Source organism: Sminthopsis crassicaudata, chromosome 5 (assembly GCF_048593235.1).
Source record: "Sminthopsis crassicaudata isolate SCR6 chromosome 5, ASM4859323v1, whole genome shotgun sequence".
Classification (NCBI taxonomy): domain Eukaryota; kingdom Metazoa; phylum Chordata; class Mammalia; order Dasyuromorphia; family Dasyuridae; genus Sminthopsis; species Sminthopsis crassicaudata.
Window position 1 is genome coordinate 114,051,106 of NC_133621.1, and position 21,110 is coordinate 114,072,215.

Genomic DNA, 21,110 nt, shown 5'->3' on the forward strand with positions numbered 1-21,110 from the left:
CTATGGCAATATATTTTTTTACATATAGGTACTTTTCCTTTTGATCTCTTTGGGGTACAGACTTATTAGTGGTATTGCTAAATCAAAGGGTATGCATAGTATGGTTGCCCTTTGGTCAGAGTCCTAAGTTGCTCTCCAGAATGGTTGGATTGATTCATAACTCCATCAACAATGCATTAATATCCCAATTTTCTCACCTCCCTTCCAACATTTTCATTTTTCTTTTCTGTTGTAATAGCCAATTTGTTAGTAATAAGGTAGTATCTACTAGCTGTTTTAATTTGCATTTTTAAAATCACTATTGATTAGAGAAATGCAAATAATACTGTGTCTCTTCTTTGATCAGAAATTCTTCCCTTATTCACAGATCTGATAGGTAAATCCTAAATTACCCTTTATATTTAATCATATAATCCTCCCTGCTCTCTGTGTCCATTATTTATAGGTAGATTCATCCCCTTCATATTCACAGTTATGATTACCAATTATTATGTCATTTCCTCCTACTTTTCCCCAGCTGTTTATCCTTCTCTTATTTTATTATATCCCTCTTCAAAAATGTTTTGCTTTTGACCATTGCCCCTCCTAATCCACTGACCTTTGCCTTTTTTATGTACTTTTCTGAATACATGCAAAGATAGTTTTCAATATACATCTTTGCAAAACCTTGTGTTCCAAATTATTCTCCCTCTCCCCCTTCTCAAGACAGTAAGCAATAAGTATAGATTTAACATGTGCAATTCTTCGAAACATAACTCTATGTTCATCAAGCTGTGCCCCGCCAAAAAAAAAAAAAAAAAACCATATCCAAAAGGGGGAAAAAACACAAGAAAAAAACCCCAAGCAAACCAAGTGCAATTAAAAAAAAAAAAAAAGATTAAAATACTATACTTTGATCCACATTCAGTCTCCACAGTTCTCTCTCTGAATATGGATGGCACTTTCCATCAGAAGTCTGTTGAAATTGTGGCACCTAATTTGGAATTATGCTCAAAAAGTAATCGAACTGTACATACCCTTTGACCTAGCAGTGTTACTACTGGGCTATATCCCAAAGAGGTCTTAAAGGGAAAGGGACCTATATGTACAAAAATGTTTGTGGCAGCCCTTTTTGTAAGGGCAAGAAACTGGAAACTGAGTGGATGCTCATCAATTGGAGAATGGCTGAATAAATTATAGTATATGAATATTATGGAATATTATTGTTCTATAAGAAATGACCAGCAGGATGATTTCAGAAAGGCCTGGAGAGACTTACATGAACTGATGCTAAGTGAAATGAGCCGAGCCAGGAGATCATTATAAACTTCAACAACAATACTATATGAGGATCAATTTTGATGGATGTGGCTCTCTTTAACAATGAATTCCAGTACCTTTCAGGCTGTCTAAGCACACTCCGCTAGGCTGCCAGGGCCATACGTACCAGTCTTTGGAGCCTACCCAGATAAACACAGAGACAAGCCGATTGGGAGATGCAAAATGTTTTTATTCATTCATCCTCTCAGTGGGGGTAGCAGGAAATAAGACAGCAAGTTCCACTCAGAGTTGTCTATTTATGCTTTCAATAATCTTTGGGGATTACTTATGCCCAGCCTATTCAGTACTGCCATAAGTGGAGCCACAGAAACCAATCCTGATGGACATGGCCATCTTCCACAATGAGATGACCCTAATCAGTTCCAATAGAGCAGTAATGAATTGAACCAGCTACACTCAGCGAAAGAACTCTGGGAGATGACTCTGAACCACTACATAGAATTTCTTTGTCTGCCTGCATTTTTTATTTTCTTCACAGGCTAATTGTACACTATTTCAAAGTCTGATTCTTTTTGTACAGCAAAATAACTGTTTGGACATGTATACATATACTGTATTTAACATATACTTTAACATATTTAGCATGTATTGGTCAACCTGCCATCTGGGGGAAGGGGTGGGGGGAAGGAGGGGAAAAGTTGGAAAAAAAGGTTTTACAATTATCAATGCTGAAAAATTACCTATGTATATATCTTGTAAATAAAAAGCTATTAAAATTTTTTTAGTATAGACATTTGTTAGCAAAACTGTTCTATGATTTCCTTCTGTGGTTCTTTCCTCCCCCTTCTCCTCACCTTTAATTTTTTTTTTTTTTTTTTTTTTTGCTTTCCCTGATTTTGGTATCATGACTATATATGTATCATAAAAAGAATTTGATCAGATTTCTTTATGTATTTTCTTTTCAAACAGTTTGTGTTATATTGGAATAAATTGTTCTTTATTTTATGAAATTCACTTCTTAATCTTATCTGTTGTGCTGGGGGGTTTCTTAGGAAGATCATTTATGGTTTATTAAATTTCATTTTCTAAAATAGTGTTCTATTTCTTTTTTATTTTCCAATTTACTTTTTTTGTAAATATTTACCTAATTTATTCATATTGTCAGTTTTCTTGGCACATAATTTTTTTTTAAATAGCTTTTATTTACCAGATATATGCATGGGTAATTTTACAGCATCAAAAATTGTCAAACCTTTTGTTCTAATTTTTCCCCTCCTTGCCCCCTCCAGATGGCAGGTTGACCAATACGTGTTAAATATGTTAAAGTATAAATTAAATACAACATACATATATATATATGTCCAAACAGTTGTTTTGCTGTACAAGAAGAATCAGACTTTGAAATAGTGTACAATTAGTCTGTGAAGGAAATCACAAATGCAGGTAGACAAAAATAGAGGGATTGGGAATTCTATGTAGTGGTTCATAGTCGTCTCCCAGAGTTCTTTCTCTGGGTGTAGCTGGTTCAGTTCATTACTGCTTTATTGGAACTGACTTGGTTCATCTCATTGTTGAAGAGGGCCACGTCCATCAGAATTGATCATCATATACTATTGTTGTTGAAGTATACAACGATCTCCTGATCCTGCTCATTTCACTCAGCATCAGTTTGTGTAAATCTCTCCAGGACTTTCTGAAATCATCCTGCTGGTCATTTCTTACAGAATAATAATATTCCATAATATTCATATACCACAATTTATTCAGCCATTCTCCAATTGATGGGCATCCACTCAGTTTCCAGTTTCTGGCCACCACAAAGAGGGCTGTCACAAACATTCTTGCACATACAGGTCCCTTTCCCTTCTTTAAGATCTCTTTGGGATATAAGCCCAGTAGTAACACTGCTGGGTTAAGGGATATGCACAGTTTGACAACTTTTTGATTGGCACATAATTCTTTAAAATAGTTCTTAATTGCTTGAATTTTATCTTCATTGGTTGTAAATTCAGCTTTTCATTTTTGATACTGATAATTTGGTTTAATTTTTTTAACTTTTTAGAGTTGGTTTTCTTTTAAAAAATCAAATGAGGCAATTATTAATCCATTTGGTTCTTCCCCCCCTCCCAAAAGCTTCTAATTTTATTTAATTATTCAATTTTTTAAAACTTCAAATTTTGTTAAAAATTTTTAAGACTTTCTATTTTGATTTTTTGGTTCATTGAATTGGGTTTCAGTTTCACTGTCCATTTTTTCCTGTAGCTCATAGAACATTTCCTTCAAGGATTTGGATGTATTTGGTGCATTTGATGTGTCTGTTTTCAGTACTGATATGAATTTGTTGTTTGTGGTAACCTTTAGGTTTCCCTCTTTAACTTTTAATTTGGTCTGTTCCTCCTTTTGCTATCACTAAGATCATGATTGCCACCTGTCTTTTTTTAATTCCACTAAAGAATAACAGATTCTACCCCAGCCTTTTACTTTAACCGTGTCTTGTAAAGCCTTTTATTTTTACTGTGTTTTGTAAACAACATATTAGAATAGTTCAAGTCCTCTTGGCCCCAGATCTTAGCATTTTGCTGTCCATCTCTTCAGTCATCTGCATAGAAATGAGAATTTAACCTGTGAATCCTGATGAGATCACTAAGAGAATAGCCTTTAAGGAGAATCATATTAAGTGTGTAGGAAATAAAAAAGAGAACAAAAAGAGAAGCCAAGGGAGAGAAGAGTAGTGTTTAGGAGGAAGAAAGGTAGTTAGTAATGTCAAGAGCTACAGAGAATTCAAAAAGGAGGACTTTTAAAAGGCAATTTGATTTAGCAGATGTAGTCATTGGAGAGAATAGTTTCAGTAGAGTGGAGCTTTATGAAGCTTTTAATAAGATTTAGGCAGCTTCAATATTAAGGAGGACAGCTGGATCTAAAAAGAGAAAGTATCTTCCTGGATTGGTGCTAATTTTCCTCAATCCCAGTTTTAGAAAATGAACAGCAGAGCTTCTATCTATACAGATGTGTAATTTTCTCATATTATATCATTGGGGATTCTAGTTGATGATTTTTGAGAATAAAATGATAGCCTTTATATACTCCCTTTTCTTGATGACTTCATTTATACAAACTTTTCTGGTTAGATCCTCTTTTCAATAAATGGTCATTAACTTCCCTTAGAAATTTTTGGAATGTATCAGGTCATATCTTAGCAAATCCAGAAATCTAGCTTCAGAATGTATCCAGTAGTGGGGGAGAAAGCATTCACAAAATGGAAGAAGATGGGTGAAGCAGACATTCAAATAAATATCTTCCTTCCCCCTTTTTTTTTTCCTTATGTGTTCTATTTCAGGAAGAATTCATTTAAGAATCTGACTGGAAAGGCTTTGGACAAGATCCATTTGAATTGACAAGTTGAGATGGAGAAATTATGTTTACAGCCTTCCAAATTAGTCTTGATATTGTACCTAGTCCATTAGAGAATTAAATGGCCTATTGTTGAACACAATATTTCTGTGCCACCCCATCAGGTTCATGCAAGGTCATCATCTTTATAGTCAGCTCCATGAATCAAGAGAATTTCTTATACCCAGGTTACAGGTGTTAATCTCCTTTGCAGAAAAGAATTTCTTTTAGAAGTATAGTGGTCAGAAATGTAACTGACCTTTCCCAGGTTTTACCTTAAAAAGCCATTCAATGGATAAGGGACTAAGATGGTCGATGAATCACATATGAAGAAGGGAGCATAGATTTCATGAAATGAGGGTCAGAATTCAGAGCTACATTTTGATCATAAACTAAAAGATTACTTCACATAGAGCTGTGTAAATATTGAAGTACTTTCTATGTGTTAAGTCTTTATTGTCATTACTATTTGATGTATATTGAAGATATCTTTATTATTCATCAGAATTTTTTTTTGGGGGGGGAAAGAAATGTTTTTATTGATAGCCTTTGTTTTTGCAATATATTTGTTTCTGATTGTATCTTTCCTTCCCTTATCCAGCCATTTTTTGTACCAATTTAAAATGAAATAGAAAAAAGCAGTCCAACCAATATATTGAGTTTGACAACAGATAAAATAATTGTACTCAAGCCCTCACCTATGCAATACAGAGAGATAGGTGCTTTTTCTTGAGCCAAATTTGGTTGTTATAATTATATAACGTTTCATATGGAGGCTTTTTTGTTTGCTTGTTTTTGCATTATTACCTTTTTTTTCTGTCTTTGAGTTTTTTGGGTATATTTCTAGTATTAGGATCTTTGGATGAAAAGTGATGGGACATCATTCACTGTGTTCACATAGTTCAAAATTACTGTCCATAGTTCACAGCTCCATTTTTATGTGTAACATTTTTTATGTAATGGGTCTGTGGTTTTACTGTAGGAAAAAAAGACATGGATGGTATATACACATACATACATTCATGTATGTATGTGTGTATGTATGGAAAATATATATGTATATATGGAGGGATTTGATAAGGATTACTGATAAGCAAAAATTATGCTTAGTTCAAGGTTTTAAACCCCATTTCACAATAATTTCAAAAAGACAACATGACTTAGACATCAAAAGTCATACAAAAAGATTGAAAGAGATAAGTCTTTCAAAACTATTGGTAAGAGACAAATTTTTAATATAAGGAATAAAGACAGTTACAAAAGATAAAAAGATAACTTTGATAATGTGATTTGGAAAATTATGGTGTTCAGGATAAGAGAGGAAGGAATTGACTGGGTAAAAGAACAGCAACTTTTTATAAAAAAAAAATTCTTTTTGGTCAAGCATTTGGTATCCAAGATATAAAAAAAAAAAATAACAAATACGTGACCAAAAGCCATTACCAATAATATAAAGAAATAGTCTCAAAAGAATTGTAAACTGTTAACAACTGTACTACAAAAGAATGCTTTAAGTCAATAAAAAAGAAACACAAATCAAAACAACTCTGAGGTTTCATCCTTGGACAAATTTGCAAAGTGTTAGGCTATTGAATATTAGAGGAGTTGTGAAAAGTAGGCACACTTCTGTATTGTTTGTATAGCTTTCAATTAATATAACCATTGTAGAAAATAGTTCGGAATTATATCAATACAGTAGGTAAACTACCCATATTCTATAGATTTTACTGTTTGGAATGTATTTCAAGGAAGAGATTGATAATAAAAGTCTCCGTATGCACCAAAATATTTATAAGTTAATACTTTTTAGATAATAGAAACCTGGAAGCAAATTAGATACCCAGTGATTAAAGAATGGCTAAACAAATTGTTGTACATGAATGTAATGAAGTATTACTTTGCTATTAAAAACAATAAACATAACAAATATAAGGAAGACTTAAAAGAATTAATGCAAAATACAATCAACAGAGCCAAGAAAATGTGTGAAATAATAGAAAAGGAAATAATAGCATCCCCAAAACAATAAAAAAAATAACCATTGCAAAATTACAAATAACAAACTCAGCCCTAAAGAAAAGTAATAAGAAAATAGCTAGGAAAAATATTTTTTAAAGTATTTCCAAAAGAGGTACAGTGACTGGTAGTGAATTAAGTGATCTTTTTCTTCTCCTCTACTTTATATGCTTGAATATTTATTAGGTTCTTACTAGATGGTAAGTTGGTACTTGGCAATTCTCTAGCTCAGAATTCACACCTTTAGTTCACATCTTTAAAGGGGGTTTATACCTTTAAAGGAGTTTACACCTTTGGAATACCCACAAGCCCATTCTCTGGGAGGATAAAAAAGGAGGGCAGTTGGGAAGAAGTGAGTTCTGAATTGCGTCAAGGAGAAGACGTCCTGTAGATTCGCAAGTCTAGCAATCCCACACTTTTGGAGGGGAAGAAGAGGATTTGAGATTCAACCTTCACTCTGGCTGGAGGCTCCAGAAGCCTCCCAAGAAACCTGCTCACAGAGGAAAAGATTATACAGAAAAGAAACCTCCTCCCAGAGAAGGATTATAACTTAGAGATGACAGAACTTGACAATTTGGCGCCCAAACGTGGGGCAAGGATTTATTCTGAGCCCTTCAGAGGAGCTAGCTCGGATTTCACAATTTATTTATGGAATTATGTGTAATATCTCCCATATTGATGGATTTATGTATACCTGTTTCAAGGTCATGACCACCCTGTGTTCTAAATCAAAAGAAAGGGGGAGATGTTAGGCTCTTACTAAGTGCTAAGTTGGTACGTAACAATTCTTTAGCTCAGAATTCACACCTTTAGTTCAAACCTTTAAGGGAGTTTTCACCTTGAAGGAATACTTTAAAGAACCAAGTTCATTGGTTGAAGGAGTTCCCACAAGCCCATTCTCTGGGAGGATAAAAAGAGGTAACATTGAGTCTGAAGAACAGTCTAGACGGGGACATTTGAGTTTGGGGTCATTGAGTTTGGATGGCAGTCTGGAAGGAGAGAGTCTAGATTTGGATAAGAACAAGACTTCCTGGGAGAACTTCAGGGAAGCTCCAGGAGATTCAGAGCCAGAATTCAGGAAGAAAAGGATTCGAGATTCTACCTTCGCTCTGGCTGGAGGCTCCAGAAGCCTCCCAAGAAATCTGCTCACAGTGGAAAAGATTTTAAAGAAAAGAAACCTTCTCCCAGAGAAGGATTACAATTGAGAGACGATCAGGACCTTAACAAATATTTTTAGTGTTATAAGACTTCATCTATAATATAATGTGTATTTTGGTGAATTGAGTACTAAAACTAAAATAACTTTTCTATTTAGAATGTGATGAGCATTTATTTAATTTTTTTATTAATTTTTATAATTATAACATTTTTTTGACAGTACATATGCATAGGTTTTTTTTTTTTTTTTTTTAACAACATTATCCCTTGTACTCCCTTCTGTTCTGAGTTTTTCCCCTCCTTTCCTCCATCCCCTCCTCTAGATGGCAGGCATTCCCATACATATTAAATATCTTATAGTATATCCTAGGTACAATATATATGTGCAGAACCGAATTTTGTTGTTGTTGTTGCAAAGGAAGGATTGTATTCGGAAAGTAAAAATAATCTGGGAAGAGAAACAAAACAAACAAAAAAAACCAATGCTCACAGTTTACACTCATTTCCCAGTGTTCCTTTTCTGATGTAGCTGATTCTGTCCATCATTGATCCATTGGAATTGGATTAGCTCTTCTCTATGTGAAGATATCCACTTCCATCAGCATACATCCTCATACAGTATCATTGTTGAAGTGTATAATGATCCCCTAGTTCTGCTCGTTTCACTCAGCATCAGTTCATGTAAGTCTCTCCAAGCCTCTCGGTATTCCTCCTGTTGGTCATTTCTTACAGAACAATAATATTCCATAACATTCATATACCATAATTTTCCTAACCAATCTCCAATTGATGGACATCCATTCATTTTCCAGTTTCTAGCCACTATGAAAAGGGCTGCCACAAACATTTTGGCGTATACAGGTCCCTTTCCCTTCTTTAGTATTTCCTTGGGATATAAGCCCAGTAGTAGCATTGCTGGGTCAAAGGGTATGCACATTTTGATAACTTTTTGGGCATAATTCCAGATTGCTCTCCAGAATGGTTGGATTCTTTCACAACTCCACCAACAATGCATCAGTGTCCCAGTTTTCCCACATCCCCTCCAACATTCATCGGTATTTGTTCCTGTCATCTTAGCCAATCTGACAGGTGTGTAATGATATCTCAGAGTTGTCTTAATTTGCATTCTCTGATCAGTAGTGATTTGGAACACTTTCATATGAGTGGAAATAGTTTTAATTTCATCATTTGAAAATTGTCTGTTCATATCCTTTGACCATTTATCAATTGGAGAATGGCTTGATTTCTTATAAATTAAAGTCAATTCTCTGTATATTTTGGAGATGAGGCCTTTATCAGAACCTTTAACTGTAAAAATGTTTTCCCAATTTGTTACTTCCCTTCTAATCTTGTTTGCATTAGTTTTGTTTGTGCAGAAACTTTTTAATTTGGTGTAATCAAAATTTTCTATTTTGTGATCAATAATGGTCTCTAGTTCTCCCTTGGACACAAACTCCTTCCTCCTCCACAAGTCTGAGAGGTAAACCATCCCATGTTCCTCCAATTTATTTATGATTTCATTCTTTATCTCTAAATCTTGGACCCATTTTGATCTTATCTTAGTATGTGGTGTTAAATGTGGGTCCATGCCTAGTTTCTGCCATACTAATTTCCAGTTTTCCCAGCAGTTTTTGTCAAATAATGAATTCTTATCCCCAAATTTGGGAACTTTGGGTTTGTCAAACACTAGATTGCTATTTTTATTCACTATCTTGCCCTGTGAACCTAACCTATTTCACTGATCAACTAGTCTATTTCTTAGCCAATACCAAATGGTTTTGGTGACTGTTGCTTTATAATATAGTTCTAGATCAGGTACAGCTAGACCACCTTCACTTAATTTTTTTTTTTCATTACTTCCCTTGAAATTCTCCTCCTTTTGTTGTTCCATATGAATTCTGTTGTTATTTTATCTAGGTCATTAAAATAGTTTCTTGGGAGTCTGATTGGTATAGCACTAAATAAATAGATTAGTTTAGGGAGTATTGTCATCTTAATTATATTCGCTCAGCCTATCCAAGGGCACAGAATGTCTTTCCAATTATTTAAATCTGACTTTATTTTTGTGGCAAATGTTTTATAATTTTGCTCATATAATTCCTGAGTCTTCTTTGGTAGATATATTCCCAAATATTTTATACTATCGACTGTTATTTTGAATGGAATTTCTCTTTGTATCTCTTGCTGTTGGATTGTGTTGGTAATGTATAAAAATGCTGAGGATTTATGTGGATTTGTTTTGTATCCTGCAACTTTGCTAAAATTCTGAATTATTTCTAATAGTTTTTTAGCAGAGTCTTTGGGGTTCTCTAAGTATATCATCATGTCATCGATGAACATTTATTTTAACTTTTATTTATCTGTCTTTTCTATAATATGTGTGTATCTATATCATGCCTAATGACATAAAATATAGATGTTTAGACAAATATCTCCTTAAACCAAAGCTTTACTGATACTGTGAATGCACTGATATATCAATAAAGGAATATTAACCTTACTACTATTGCTGGTAGTAGTTCACATTCATATGCAAAATAGTTTTCTTACAATTTCTTTTTGTGGTAATGAAAGTCATGTATTATTTTGATTTGGAGATAAAGCTTCTGCCATGTGCCTGTAAAACTTGAGATAATTATAGTTGTAGGATTAACTACGAAGTACATTATTTGATGTTTTTGTCTTTTTGGTCTTTCAGATGACTTGTGTAGAAAAGGCAGGAACAGATGAAAAGATGCTCATGAAGGCCTTTCGTTGCTTAGGTAGTTGGTTTAACCTTGGTGTCCTGGACAGTAATTTCATGGCTAACAATAAATTGCTATCTCTTCTTTTTGAAGTTTTGGTGAGTATTACATTTTTGTTATTTACCAAAATTTGTTTGCATTATGCTTTCCCAACTTTAGTTACAGAGAAATTACAAAGCTTTCAGAATTCTACTTAATACATTTTGAGAAAGCAGAAGTGGTACTTTGCTAATGTTTCTGGGCCAGAATTGTGAATTTCTTCTCTTTCATTATAACATTTTTAACATACAGAACAGACTTTACTTTTAAGTTACATTGATCAAAGAAAATGGGTTTTGTAGTAAATCTATCTATAGAAGTAATTTGCCCCAGAGCTTTAGACATGTGTAGTTACTTGTGTTCGTTCAAGAAGTTTAGTAAGATAGTTTAGTTAGACACTGAAATAATATTTTTAATGAAAGGATTTGAAACCCCCCCCCCCCCCCTGAGGCTGGGGTTAAGTGACTTGCCCAGGGTCACACAGCTAGGAAGTGTTAAGTGTCTGAGACCAGATTTGAACTCGGGTCCTCCTGAATTCAGGGCTGGTGCTCTATCCACTGCGCCACCTAGCTGCCCCCGATTTGAAAACTTTCTAAGGTCAATGCGATAAGAAGTAATGTGCTTAAACATGTTTAGTCATATATTTTTTAAAAAATCTTACTTAATATTTTATTTTTCCCATTTAATATAAAGACAATTTTAACATTTTTGAGTTTTAAATTCTTTCCCTTCCTCTTTCTCCCCAGCACCTCATCTTCAAATCTATCCTCATTGAGAATGCTAGCAATTTGCCTTTTCCCTCATATTCTTTTTCAGTGAACCAATGGTTAGAATAGTACTTTAGCTTTTAAAATTAAAAATAGCATGATCACAAAAAAGATATTGGAAGAGACTTTAGTATTGTTTTATTTTGCTGTCAAGGTCTCTTGCCCTTGTTGATATTTAAACAACTAATATGTCTGATTCTATATGTCTATAGGTGTGGTTATAAAGCACATGGAAATATTAACATCAATATCTTGGATGTTAGTGAACAGTAGGAATGGGTGAATTCCATACAGGTGATCATTGCATATACTCTGTTGGGTAAGAATCCCTTAGAAGAAATGAGGTAGCCATCATAGTCAATAAAAGGATGAGAAAAGCAGTATTAGAGTATAATTTCAAAAATGACAGAACAATATCAGTTCAAATTTAAGGAAAACTATTATAAATAATATCCTCCAAGCCCCCAAAATGTCTTATTCATCATGGGGATTGGAATGCTAACATGGGAAATCAAAAAATGACTGGCAAATTTGGTCTTGGAGTACTAAATAAAGTAGGACAGATAGTTCTAACTCTCTAGTTATAGCAAACACTTTTAACAATTTAACAATTCTATACATGGACATACTCAGATAGTCAATATACTTTGCAGCCAAAGATGAAAAAGCTCTATATAACCAATTAAAACAAGACCTGGAACTGATGGTGACTCAAATCATAAACCATTAGACTTATAAATAAAGATATAGGTGAAACCTAAATAACATTCCTTATAACTATGAAATGGAAGTGAAGAATAGGTGTGAAGGATTAAATTTGGTAGAGTGCCTGAAGAATTATGGATAGATGTTTGCAATGTTTTGCAGGAGGCAGCAACAGAAAACATCCCTAAGAAAAAAAAGATCAACAAACAAATTAACTGTCTTATAAGGCTTTACAATTAGTTGAGGAAAGAAAGCAAAAGGAATAGGACAAAGGCAAAGATATACCCAACTGAATGCACAATTCCAGAGAATAGCAAGGAGAGATAAGTTTTTCTCAAATGAACAATGCAAAGAAAGAGGAGAAAATAATATGATTAGAAAAAGATCAAGAAAATATAAATATCTAGGTAACACTGCATGCAAAAATTGGTATGACAAAAAATGTGAGGGACTTAACTGAAGTAGAAGAGCTTAAGAAAAGGTGGCTCCCAATAAATTTTAGATGAAAAATACCATCTGCATCTAGAGAGAGAACTATGGAGATTGAATGTAAATCAACACATGGCATGTTCACTGTTTTTTTCCTGTTTTTTTTTTTTTTTTTTTTTTTTCCTTTTTTAAAAATTCCTTTTGGATTTTCCCTTTTGATTTTTCTCTCAATATGATTCACGTGGAAATATATAAAAGATGAATGTACATGTATAAAAAAAGAAATGTTTCACATGTAATACTGGGGAAAATAAAAATGAAAAATAAAAAAGTGGCAAGGATACACAAAAGAACTATTCAAGAAGGATATTAACATCATTGGTAATCGTGATAGCAGTTATTAGATAAAACTAGACATCCTAGAAAATAAAGTCAAGTAAGTCTCAGATATCATTGCTGAAAATAAGTCTAGTGAAAGTGATAAAATTCCAGATAGCTATTTAAAATCCTAAAAGATGATGTTGTTAAAGTGCTATACTTAATATGCCAGTCGATTTAGAAAGCTCCATGGAAAAACCATGTTATGACTATACTTACCTTAGTTGACAAAGCAGTAGCTCTACATTTTAGTAAGCTGTCCAGATTTTCCTTAGATTTCCTTCCAAGGAGAAGTATCTTAATTTCATTCCTCAAGTTGCTCTACTTCCATTTCTTCTCCATATGGCTAATCATATTTGACAGTTGAACTATAAAGAAAGTTGATTTCTACAGAATCATCACTTTCATTTTGTGTGATGCCAGAGAAGACTTGAAGAATTCCTTAGATGACAAAGAGATCAGTACTTAAAATAAATTAATTTGGACTATTCACTGGAAGGTCAAACATTAAAGCTGAAACTTAAATACTCTACCTACATGATGAAAAGACTATTCTTTGGAAAAGACCTTGATTTGGGAATGAATTGAAAGCAAAAGGAAAAAAATGTCAGTGGATGAAATGGATACTGTTATGGAAACACTTAGACAGACTTTGAGAGATAGAGGAGGATAGAGGAATCTGTGATGCCATGGTCCATGGAATTGTGAAGGAGAACACTGTTGAATGGCCAAACAACGAGATATGATATGTGATAGTCCAGGTAGAAATATAGATGGACAACTTCATGACATTTTGAAAAATGGCTTTTTTGTTTTATTTAGGCAGTTGGAGTTAAGTGACTTGCCTGAAGTTGCACAGCCACGAGTATTAAGTGTCTGAGTCCAGATTTGAATTCAGGTTCTAATTTTATTTTTTTTTTTTTTAAATAAAGCTTCTAATTTCATTGATACTTTGTCTTAATGTAATGGGAACTATGTTCTCTAAGTTGTGAGAAATATCATTGAATTGTGAGAAGTGGCAAAAAGCCTGAAAGTGCTTTAGAATTGAATAATATTTTATTTCTGAAGCAAAAAATAATGACCATATCTGCTTTTAGAACAGACCCTTAAAGAATACTTATCATAAACTCAAAGGTTGAGCTACCTAAGTTGCTTATAGTATCCAGGCCTTCTCCTGCTCTTTCCTTCTCCTATACTAACTGAGAATTTGTTTGACCCTTTCATAATCAATATAAAATAAGGCATAAAACAGGAAGAGAGATGCTCTTTGCAAGAAAGTGCATGCCATTGTCATATAGGATGTCTTGACACATGGTCATCCAAATCTATTTGCGATGATTGTGCTTATCATATCAAGCCCTGGAATATTGTAGCAGAGTCATGTTAGGTGAGATCTATAGTAGTTCAAAAGAATTAGCCATTCATGTGCAACAGAAAAAAACAGATAAAGAATATCTGTTGTCTAGCTTGTCATGTGCTATTGAATGAACACCTAATAGATGTTATTCATCAGTATTTATATCTTGAACATACACTTGGATTAAATGAATTAGGAGTAGAGAGGCCTAGATTGCCTTTAGAAAATTATGCAGAGCTTCTAATGAATGACTCCAAGCTTATTTCTGAATCAAAGACCCACATTTTTTAACATTAGCATTCATCCAGTGATACTATACATCTATGAGTCATGGGATACTATAGTCTCAAAAAAATTCAAATTGTAGCTTAACTAAAAATTGATGAAGAGACATATCACAGGCTTGAGTAAGTTGTAGCCTTTTACCTGTGAAAAGTTAAACTGAAATAATATAATCTGGGACAGCTAGTTGATATAGTGGATAGAGCACTACCCTCAAGTCAGGAGGACCTGAGTTAAAATCTGGTGTCAGACACTTAACACTTTCTAGATGTGTGACTCTGGGCAAGTCACTTAACCTCAATTGCCTCAGCAAAAAAAAAAAAAAGAAAGAAAGAAAGAAAAAAGAAAGGAAAGGAAAGGAAAAAAGAAATAATATAAGGTTATCATCAGAAAAATGTATGAATTATTGAAAAAATTAGATGAGCCATTTATAAATAGTAAGAATAACCAGTTATAAAATATTGAGGAAGCATATTGGGTAAAACCCTCTGAAAAATTTATGGCAAGGTAAGACAAGAGTATGAAAAAACATGAATGGGTTGTGATCTGTACTCCTAACGAGAATAACCTCATGGATAAAGTCTTGGATTCATTAAAATATCTTTACTTTGAGATATTGAAAAGAGAGTAACTATTACTTATTCCACTTTATATTTTTGTGAATGCCTTTTATATGATGAACATTGTGTTGATGTCCTTAACCTAAGCAACTTAAAGTTTAATTGGAAAGCCAAGATCAAATTTTTTTTTGGGGGGGGGGGCGGCGAAATAGCAAAAAGGGAAAACCATGGAAGATAGACAAAACAGAAAAAAGAAGTGAACATAGGAGATGGCATTTTCGGGTTATTGGGATTGATGGGATCACTGAACCACTGAGAAGAACCAAGCCTTTCATAGTTGATCATTGCCCAGTTTTGCTATTATTATGTTCAACATATTCCTGGTTCTTTCCTGCTTGTTTCACTCAGTATTACTAAATGTAAATCTTTACAAGCCTTTCCAAAAATCAGCTTGTTAATCATTCTTTATAGAAGAATAATATTCCATTACTTTCATATACCACAATTTGTTTAGCCATTCCCCAATTGATGGGCATCTCCTTATTTTCTAATTCTTTGCTACCATAAAAAGAGCTTCTACAAACATTTTTGCACATGTGGATTCTTTTCTGTCGTTTATGATTTCCTTGGGATACAGACCCAATAATACAGACCCAGTAATGGCACTGTTGGCTTGAAGAGTATGCACAGTTTTAAAGCACTTTGGACATAGTTCCAGATTGCTCTCTAGAATTATTGGATCATTTCATAATTCCACCAACAATGTGTAAATTTTCCCACATTTCCTCCGATATTTATCCTTTCCTGTCACCTTAACCAATCTGAGAGATGTGCAGTGGTACCTCAGAATTGTTTTAATTTGCATTTCTCTAATCAATAGTGATTTAGAGCATTTTTTCACATAACTATAGATGGCTTTAATTTTGTCATCTGAAAATTGTTCCCACAGTTCTTTATATATTTTAGAAATCAGATTTTTAAAAATTATATGTATATATTTTATTTTTTAAAATTAATTTTATAATTATAATTTTTTTGACAGTACATATGCATGGGTAATTTTTACAACATATCCCTTGTACTCCTTTTCTGAATTTTCCCCTTCCTCCTTCTACCCCCTCCCCTAGATGACAGGTAATCCCATACATGTTAAATGTGTTACAGCATATCCTAGATACAATATATGTGTGTAAAACTGAATTTCTTGTTTAACAGTAAGAATTGGATTCAGAAGGTAAAAGTAACCTGGGTAGAAAGACAATTAGTGCAAACAGTTTATACTCAATTCTCAGTGTTCCTTCTCTGGGTGTAGCTGATTCTGACCATCATTGATCAACTGGAACTGAATTAGATCTTCTCTATGTTGAACATATCCACTTCAATCAGAATACATCTTCATTCAGTATTGTTGTTGAAGTGTATAATGATCTCCTGGTAGAAATCAGATCTTTATCAGAAACACTGTTTGTAAATAATTTTTCCCCCCAGCTTTATACTTCCCTTTTATCTTGTTTCTGGTTTGTTTATGCAGAAACATTTTAATTCAATGTAACCAATATTGTGTATTTCACTTTTCATATTCTTTTGTCATAAATTCTGCTTTCTTCAGAGATCTGATAGATAAATTATCCCTTGTTCTCCTAATTTGTTTGTGGTATCATCTTTTATGCCCAACTCACGTACCCATCATGACCTTATTTTGGTATGAGGTATGAAATGTAGGTTTGTGTTGAATTTCTGACATACTGTTTTCCAGTTTTCCTAGAAATTTTTGTCAAATGGTGAGTTTGAGTTCTTATTCCAGAAGCCAGAGTTTGGGGGTGGAAAACCAAGATTATTAACATGTGAAACAATGGCTTACAACACAATATCATATAAAATTAAGTGTGAAGTTGTATAGTACAGTCTACTAATGCTATAAAAGTCCACAGTAGACAAAACTGTTGAGGGCAGGAATAGCCAAGGACAGATCAATGAAGAAACATTTCAGTTGTAGAGTATAGGACTTGCAGACAGGAGTATCGAATTTGAATCTGTCTTAGGACACTTACAGCTATAATGATAGCAAGTCACTTAATTTCTTTGTTTCTTCATCTATAAGGGGAGTGAACACTTTAGCAACTATGTCACCGAGTGATGTACAAATGAATTATTATTATTGAAGTAGAACTTGGGCCAAGACTTCAAAACTTTGGAGAAGTAAAATTAAAAAAACAGGGCGGAAGAAATAAAATGAAGAAAGGCAAAATATTAGGAATGAATATCAGTTTATAAATATCAGTTTGTTTATGGAAAAGTGAGAATCTAAAATCTAGTTAGGGGAGAAAGGATGTATTTATCTAAAATGAATTAATTGTATAAGGAAGTTAAATTTGAAATAGGTTGTAAATCAAAGGGGAAATTGTTTACAATAGGGCTAGTTAGGGAAAATTTAATGAGGCATGGGAATAATATTTGAGGTTTAAAGGATGGGCCAGTAAGATTCTGAGAGGTGAAGGAGATCTTAAGCAGGAGTACTGGTATAGAATTAGATCAGAAGAGAAGTTTATGGAAGTAGATTGAATAGAAGGCTATATTCAATTTGAAATTTTGACATTTTCACTCTGTCTCAAATAAATAAAATGTCCTTTCACTCAAATTTTGTTATGCCTATATTCCAGAAAGATTAAAAATAGAAAGACTATACACATCAAAATATTCACAGTAACTCTTTTTTTGTAGTAGCAAAGAACTAGAAACAAAGTAGATGCTCATTAATTGTGGAATAGCCAAGCAATTTGTGGTATATAAACATCATGAAGCTTTATTACACCTCCAGAAATTATGGATATGAACACCTGTACAAAGTGATGCTAAGTTAAGTAACAGTACAAAAAAATAGTATGTGTGATGGGTATAACTGTAAATGAGAAGAAATGCAACAACATAAAGTGAAGTATAATGATAATGGTCAAGCTTGACTATAGAGAATAGAGAAGAAAATGTATTAGCCTCACTTTTTTTGAGAGGTGGGGGATTATTGGTGTTAAACATTACATGCATATACTGTCAGACTACATCCACATATTGATTAGTTATACTAAATGGCTTTTTTTTTTCCTCTTCATGTTTTATTTTTTGTTATAAGAGTTTTGTCTGGTAAGGTAGATGAGAGGCATTTATTTTGAAATGAAAGTGATATAAAATCAGAACCACCACAGATTTTCTTAAATTCTCCCCTCCTTTACCCCCCAAAAATGTTGAACCAAATTTGAAAAGCCTTGACTATAATATATCTGGTTATAATAGCATAGTAGTACATTGTGACCATACCATTTTTTCCTTCAAAGGGTCTTACAATCTAATAGGATGATAAGATATGTATATAGATAACTAATGCAAACTAAAATGAGAGATTTAGGTTGGGAAAAGATCACTTTTAATTGGAAAGTCAGATTAAAACTTCATAGAAGGTAGAGCCACATTGGTAAAAGCAGTATAGTCTAGTTCCTTCTCATAAAATTTCAAACAGTTATTGAAAATATATCAGATTTCACGAGGAAATCCAGAAAAGGTCACATTGAATCATTTTTCTATCCTAAGTCAGAATTGGGAGGCAGACAACAGGTAAGGAGCTTAGACCAAAAATCAGGTCAGAAATTTGCAGACCTGAGGCCAGCAGGGCAGCAATCAGACTTTGCCTTTGATCAGACCATTTTGGAGCAGTAAAAGCTTCCAGGACATCAGCCTGAATTGTTCCTGAGGTTCTAGAATAGCATTGTACCTAATGCCACAAGAAGGTAGCAATAGAACTAGCTCATACTTTTCCTCCAGAAGTGCAGTCCAGTCCTAATATCAAAAACCAAGTTTTGAGGGAGGCTGGAAAAATAGACAAAAAAGAATCCTACCATCAGGGAAGGGGTATTATACTGACTGGGGTGTTTAAGACACAGATCTAAAGGAGAATGACTCCAAAACATGTCCAAGCCATGCCTCATACTTGGGCATAAACTGAACTGGAATACTATAAAGAGATGAAGCAAATTTTTGTTTTTAAGAGTCAAAAATTTTTATAATGGTATGGCAGTGCTTGAGGAAAAAAATTGGAAATGCTAGTCACATTGTACTCTGCCCAGGTCAGACTATATCTGTAGTATGATGTTCAGTTATAGGAGTTACCTACAGAGAGGAAATTGGAAAACATCTGGAGAACAGCCAGAATGGGGAATATCCTTATATCAATAGCATATCAGTTGAAGGACCTGGGTGTGTATAGTCTGAAGAAGAGGCTCCAGGGGTACATCATAGCTGTCTTCAAATGTTTGAAAGGCAATAATGTCAAAAAAAAAATTCAGTTTATTCTTTTCTAGGAGTGGACAAAAATTTGCAGATTATTATGGCAATCATGTACATCAAGGATAGTGGAATCACCAGGGTTGGATCCTAATGTTATAATCCTCAAAGGGCATATAGAGGAAGTAGAAATGACATTAAAAAAAAACAAAGGTGAAAAAAGTAGTTGGAATGAAATGAGTATATATAGAAGCATTCTATGCTCAGAGGCTATAACAATTGTGAGGACAGTCAGGGACTGATTCACAAAGGAAGGCAAGAAACTAAAGGTATAGGGAAAACCTTGGATCTTATTGATTTCAGAACAAAACAAAGAGATCACTACCACAGAGTTGATTAAGAAAATATCAATAGCTACTAACCTACATGCCTACTTTTTCCCATTCTTATGAGAATTATCTGAAGGGAATCTATAGTCAAGGTATTAGTAGGAAACAAGTAGGTTTCACAAACAATACTCAATAATATACTATGTCTGATGCCAGCTTTTAAAACTTTTATTCCAAATGAATGAAAAATGTTTATTGCTCACATTTCGGCATATATCTAAATGGGATATTCAAGAGAGCTTTTTATATCTTGGTCAGACCCAAGATTGAAAAGGAGGAAAAGGGCTAGATTGCTTTTGGAAAATTGCAAAGTATTTTTACTGATGTAACAGCAAAGACCCTTCTTTTCAATACAGACATTTATCTGGGGTGGCTGCCTATCAGCAAGACCTGGAACAATTTCTCTAAAGAATTAAAGATTAGCATTACACAGAGAACAATAAAAAGATACACGGTGGTTATGAGCAGGGTGCTGCAGCATATAAGCAGCAAGGAACTTCAAAGAAGAACAGGGGTAAAGGATGTCATCAAAAATTCAGATAAAAGAAAGGGGCCGACAGGTCATTTGGCTGGAGTGAGGAGAGACAGTTGGATGGCCAGAGTGCTTCATGGGTAATCTTGTAATGTAAGAAGAAATTGAGAAAACCCACCAGCATATTATAGGGACTTCCCAAATCAATGAGATCACATATTCATTTAAGTCAGGAAAAATTTCTTAAATTATTAGAATGATCCCAAAGTAGAATGGGCTGTTTTGGGAAGTAGAGTAACTACTTTTAAAGTATGTTGTCAGGGAGATTGGTGGTGGGGTTTAATTTATATTAATGCTACTTAAAAGTCCTTACTACCTCAAAAATAATGTGACCACAGAAAAATTGGATATTACCTCGAGGGGGTAGCAGTGTTAAGTGAAAGGTTCAAGAAAGTGAATAACTTAACAGGTTTCAGGGTAAATTGGGAAATGAGTTAGTGCAAGTGGAGAGTTTAAATATGCTAAAAAGAAGAATAAATGGAAGCACATTTAGGTAGACTGAGACCAAATTTTTTTTTTGTTGTTGAGGCTGGGGTTAAGTGACTAGCCCAAGGTCACACAGCTAGGAAGGGTTAAGTGTCAGAGACCAGATTTGAACTGGGGTCCTCCTGAATTAAGGACTGGTGCTCTATCCACTGCACCACCTAGCTGCCCCTACTGAGACCAATTTAGAAAGAGATTTAAACCTATAAATTAATTCCCTTCTGCTGTGGTGACATGGCCACAAAAAGAGGACTACACATTTGCCAATCCACAGCAACTCAAAATTCCCCAGCATAACATTTTTTGGGGGGGAGAAGTATTTATAGCTTTTTATTTACAAGATATGTGC

The 21,110-nt window shown here is 33.9% G+C and overlaps 1 protein-coding gene across 2 annotated transcripts in view; it reads left to right on the top strand.

Moving 5' to 3' along the window:
• The window catches only part of TNPO3 (transportin 3), a 111,771-nt gene that overhangs the window by 47,258 nt on the left and 43,403 nt on the right, over positions 1-21,110 (top strand). For both annotated transcript variants that reach the window (XM_074267964.1, XM_074267965.1), the window contains exon 5: positions 10,523-10,666. In XM_074267964.1, coding sequence (XP_074124065.1) covers positions 10,523-10,666 — 144 coding nt within the window. The remainder of the gene's footprint in view (positions 1-10,522; positions 10,667-21,110) is intronic.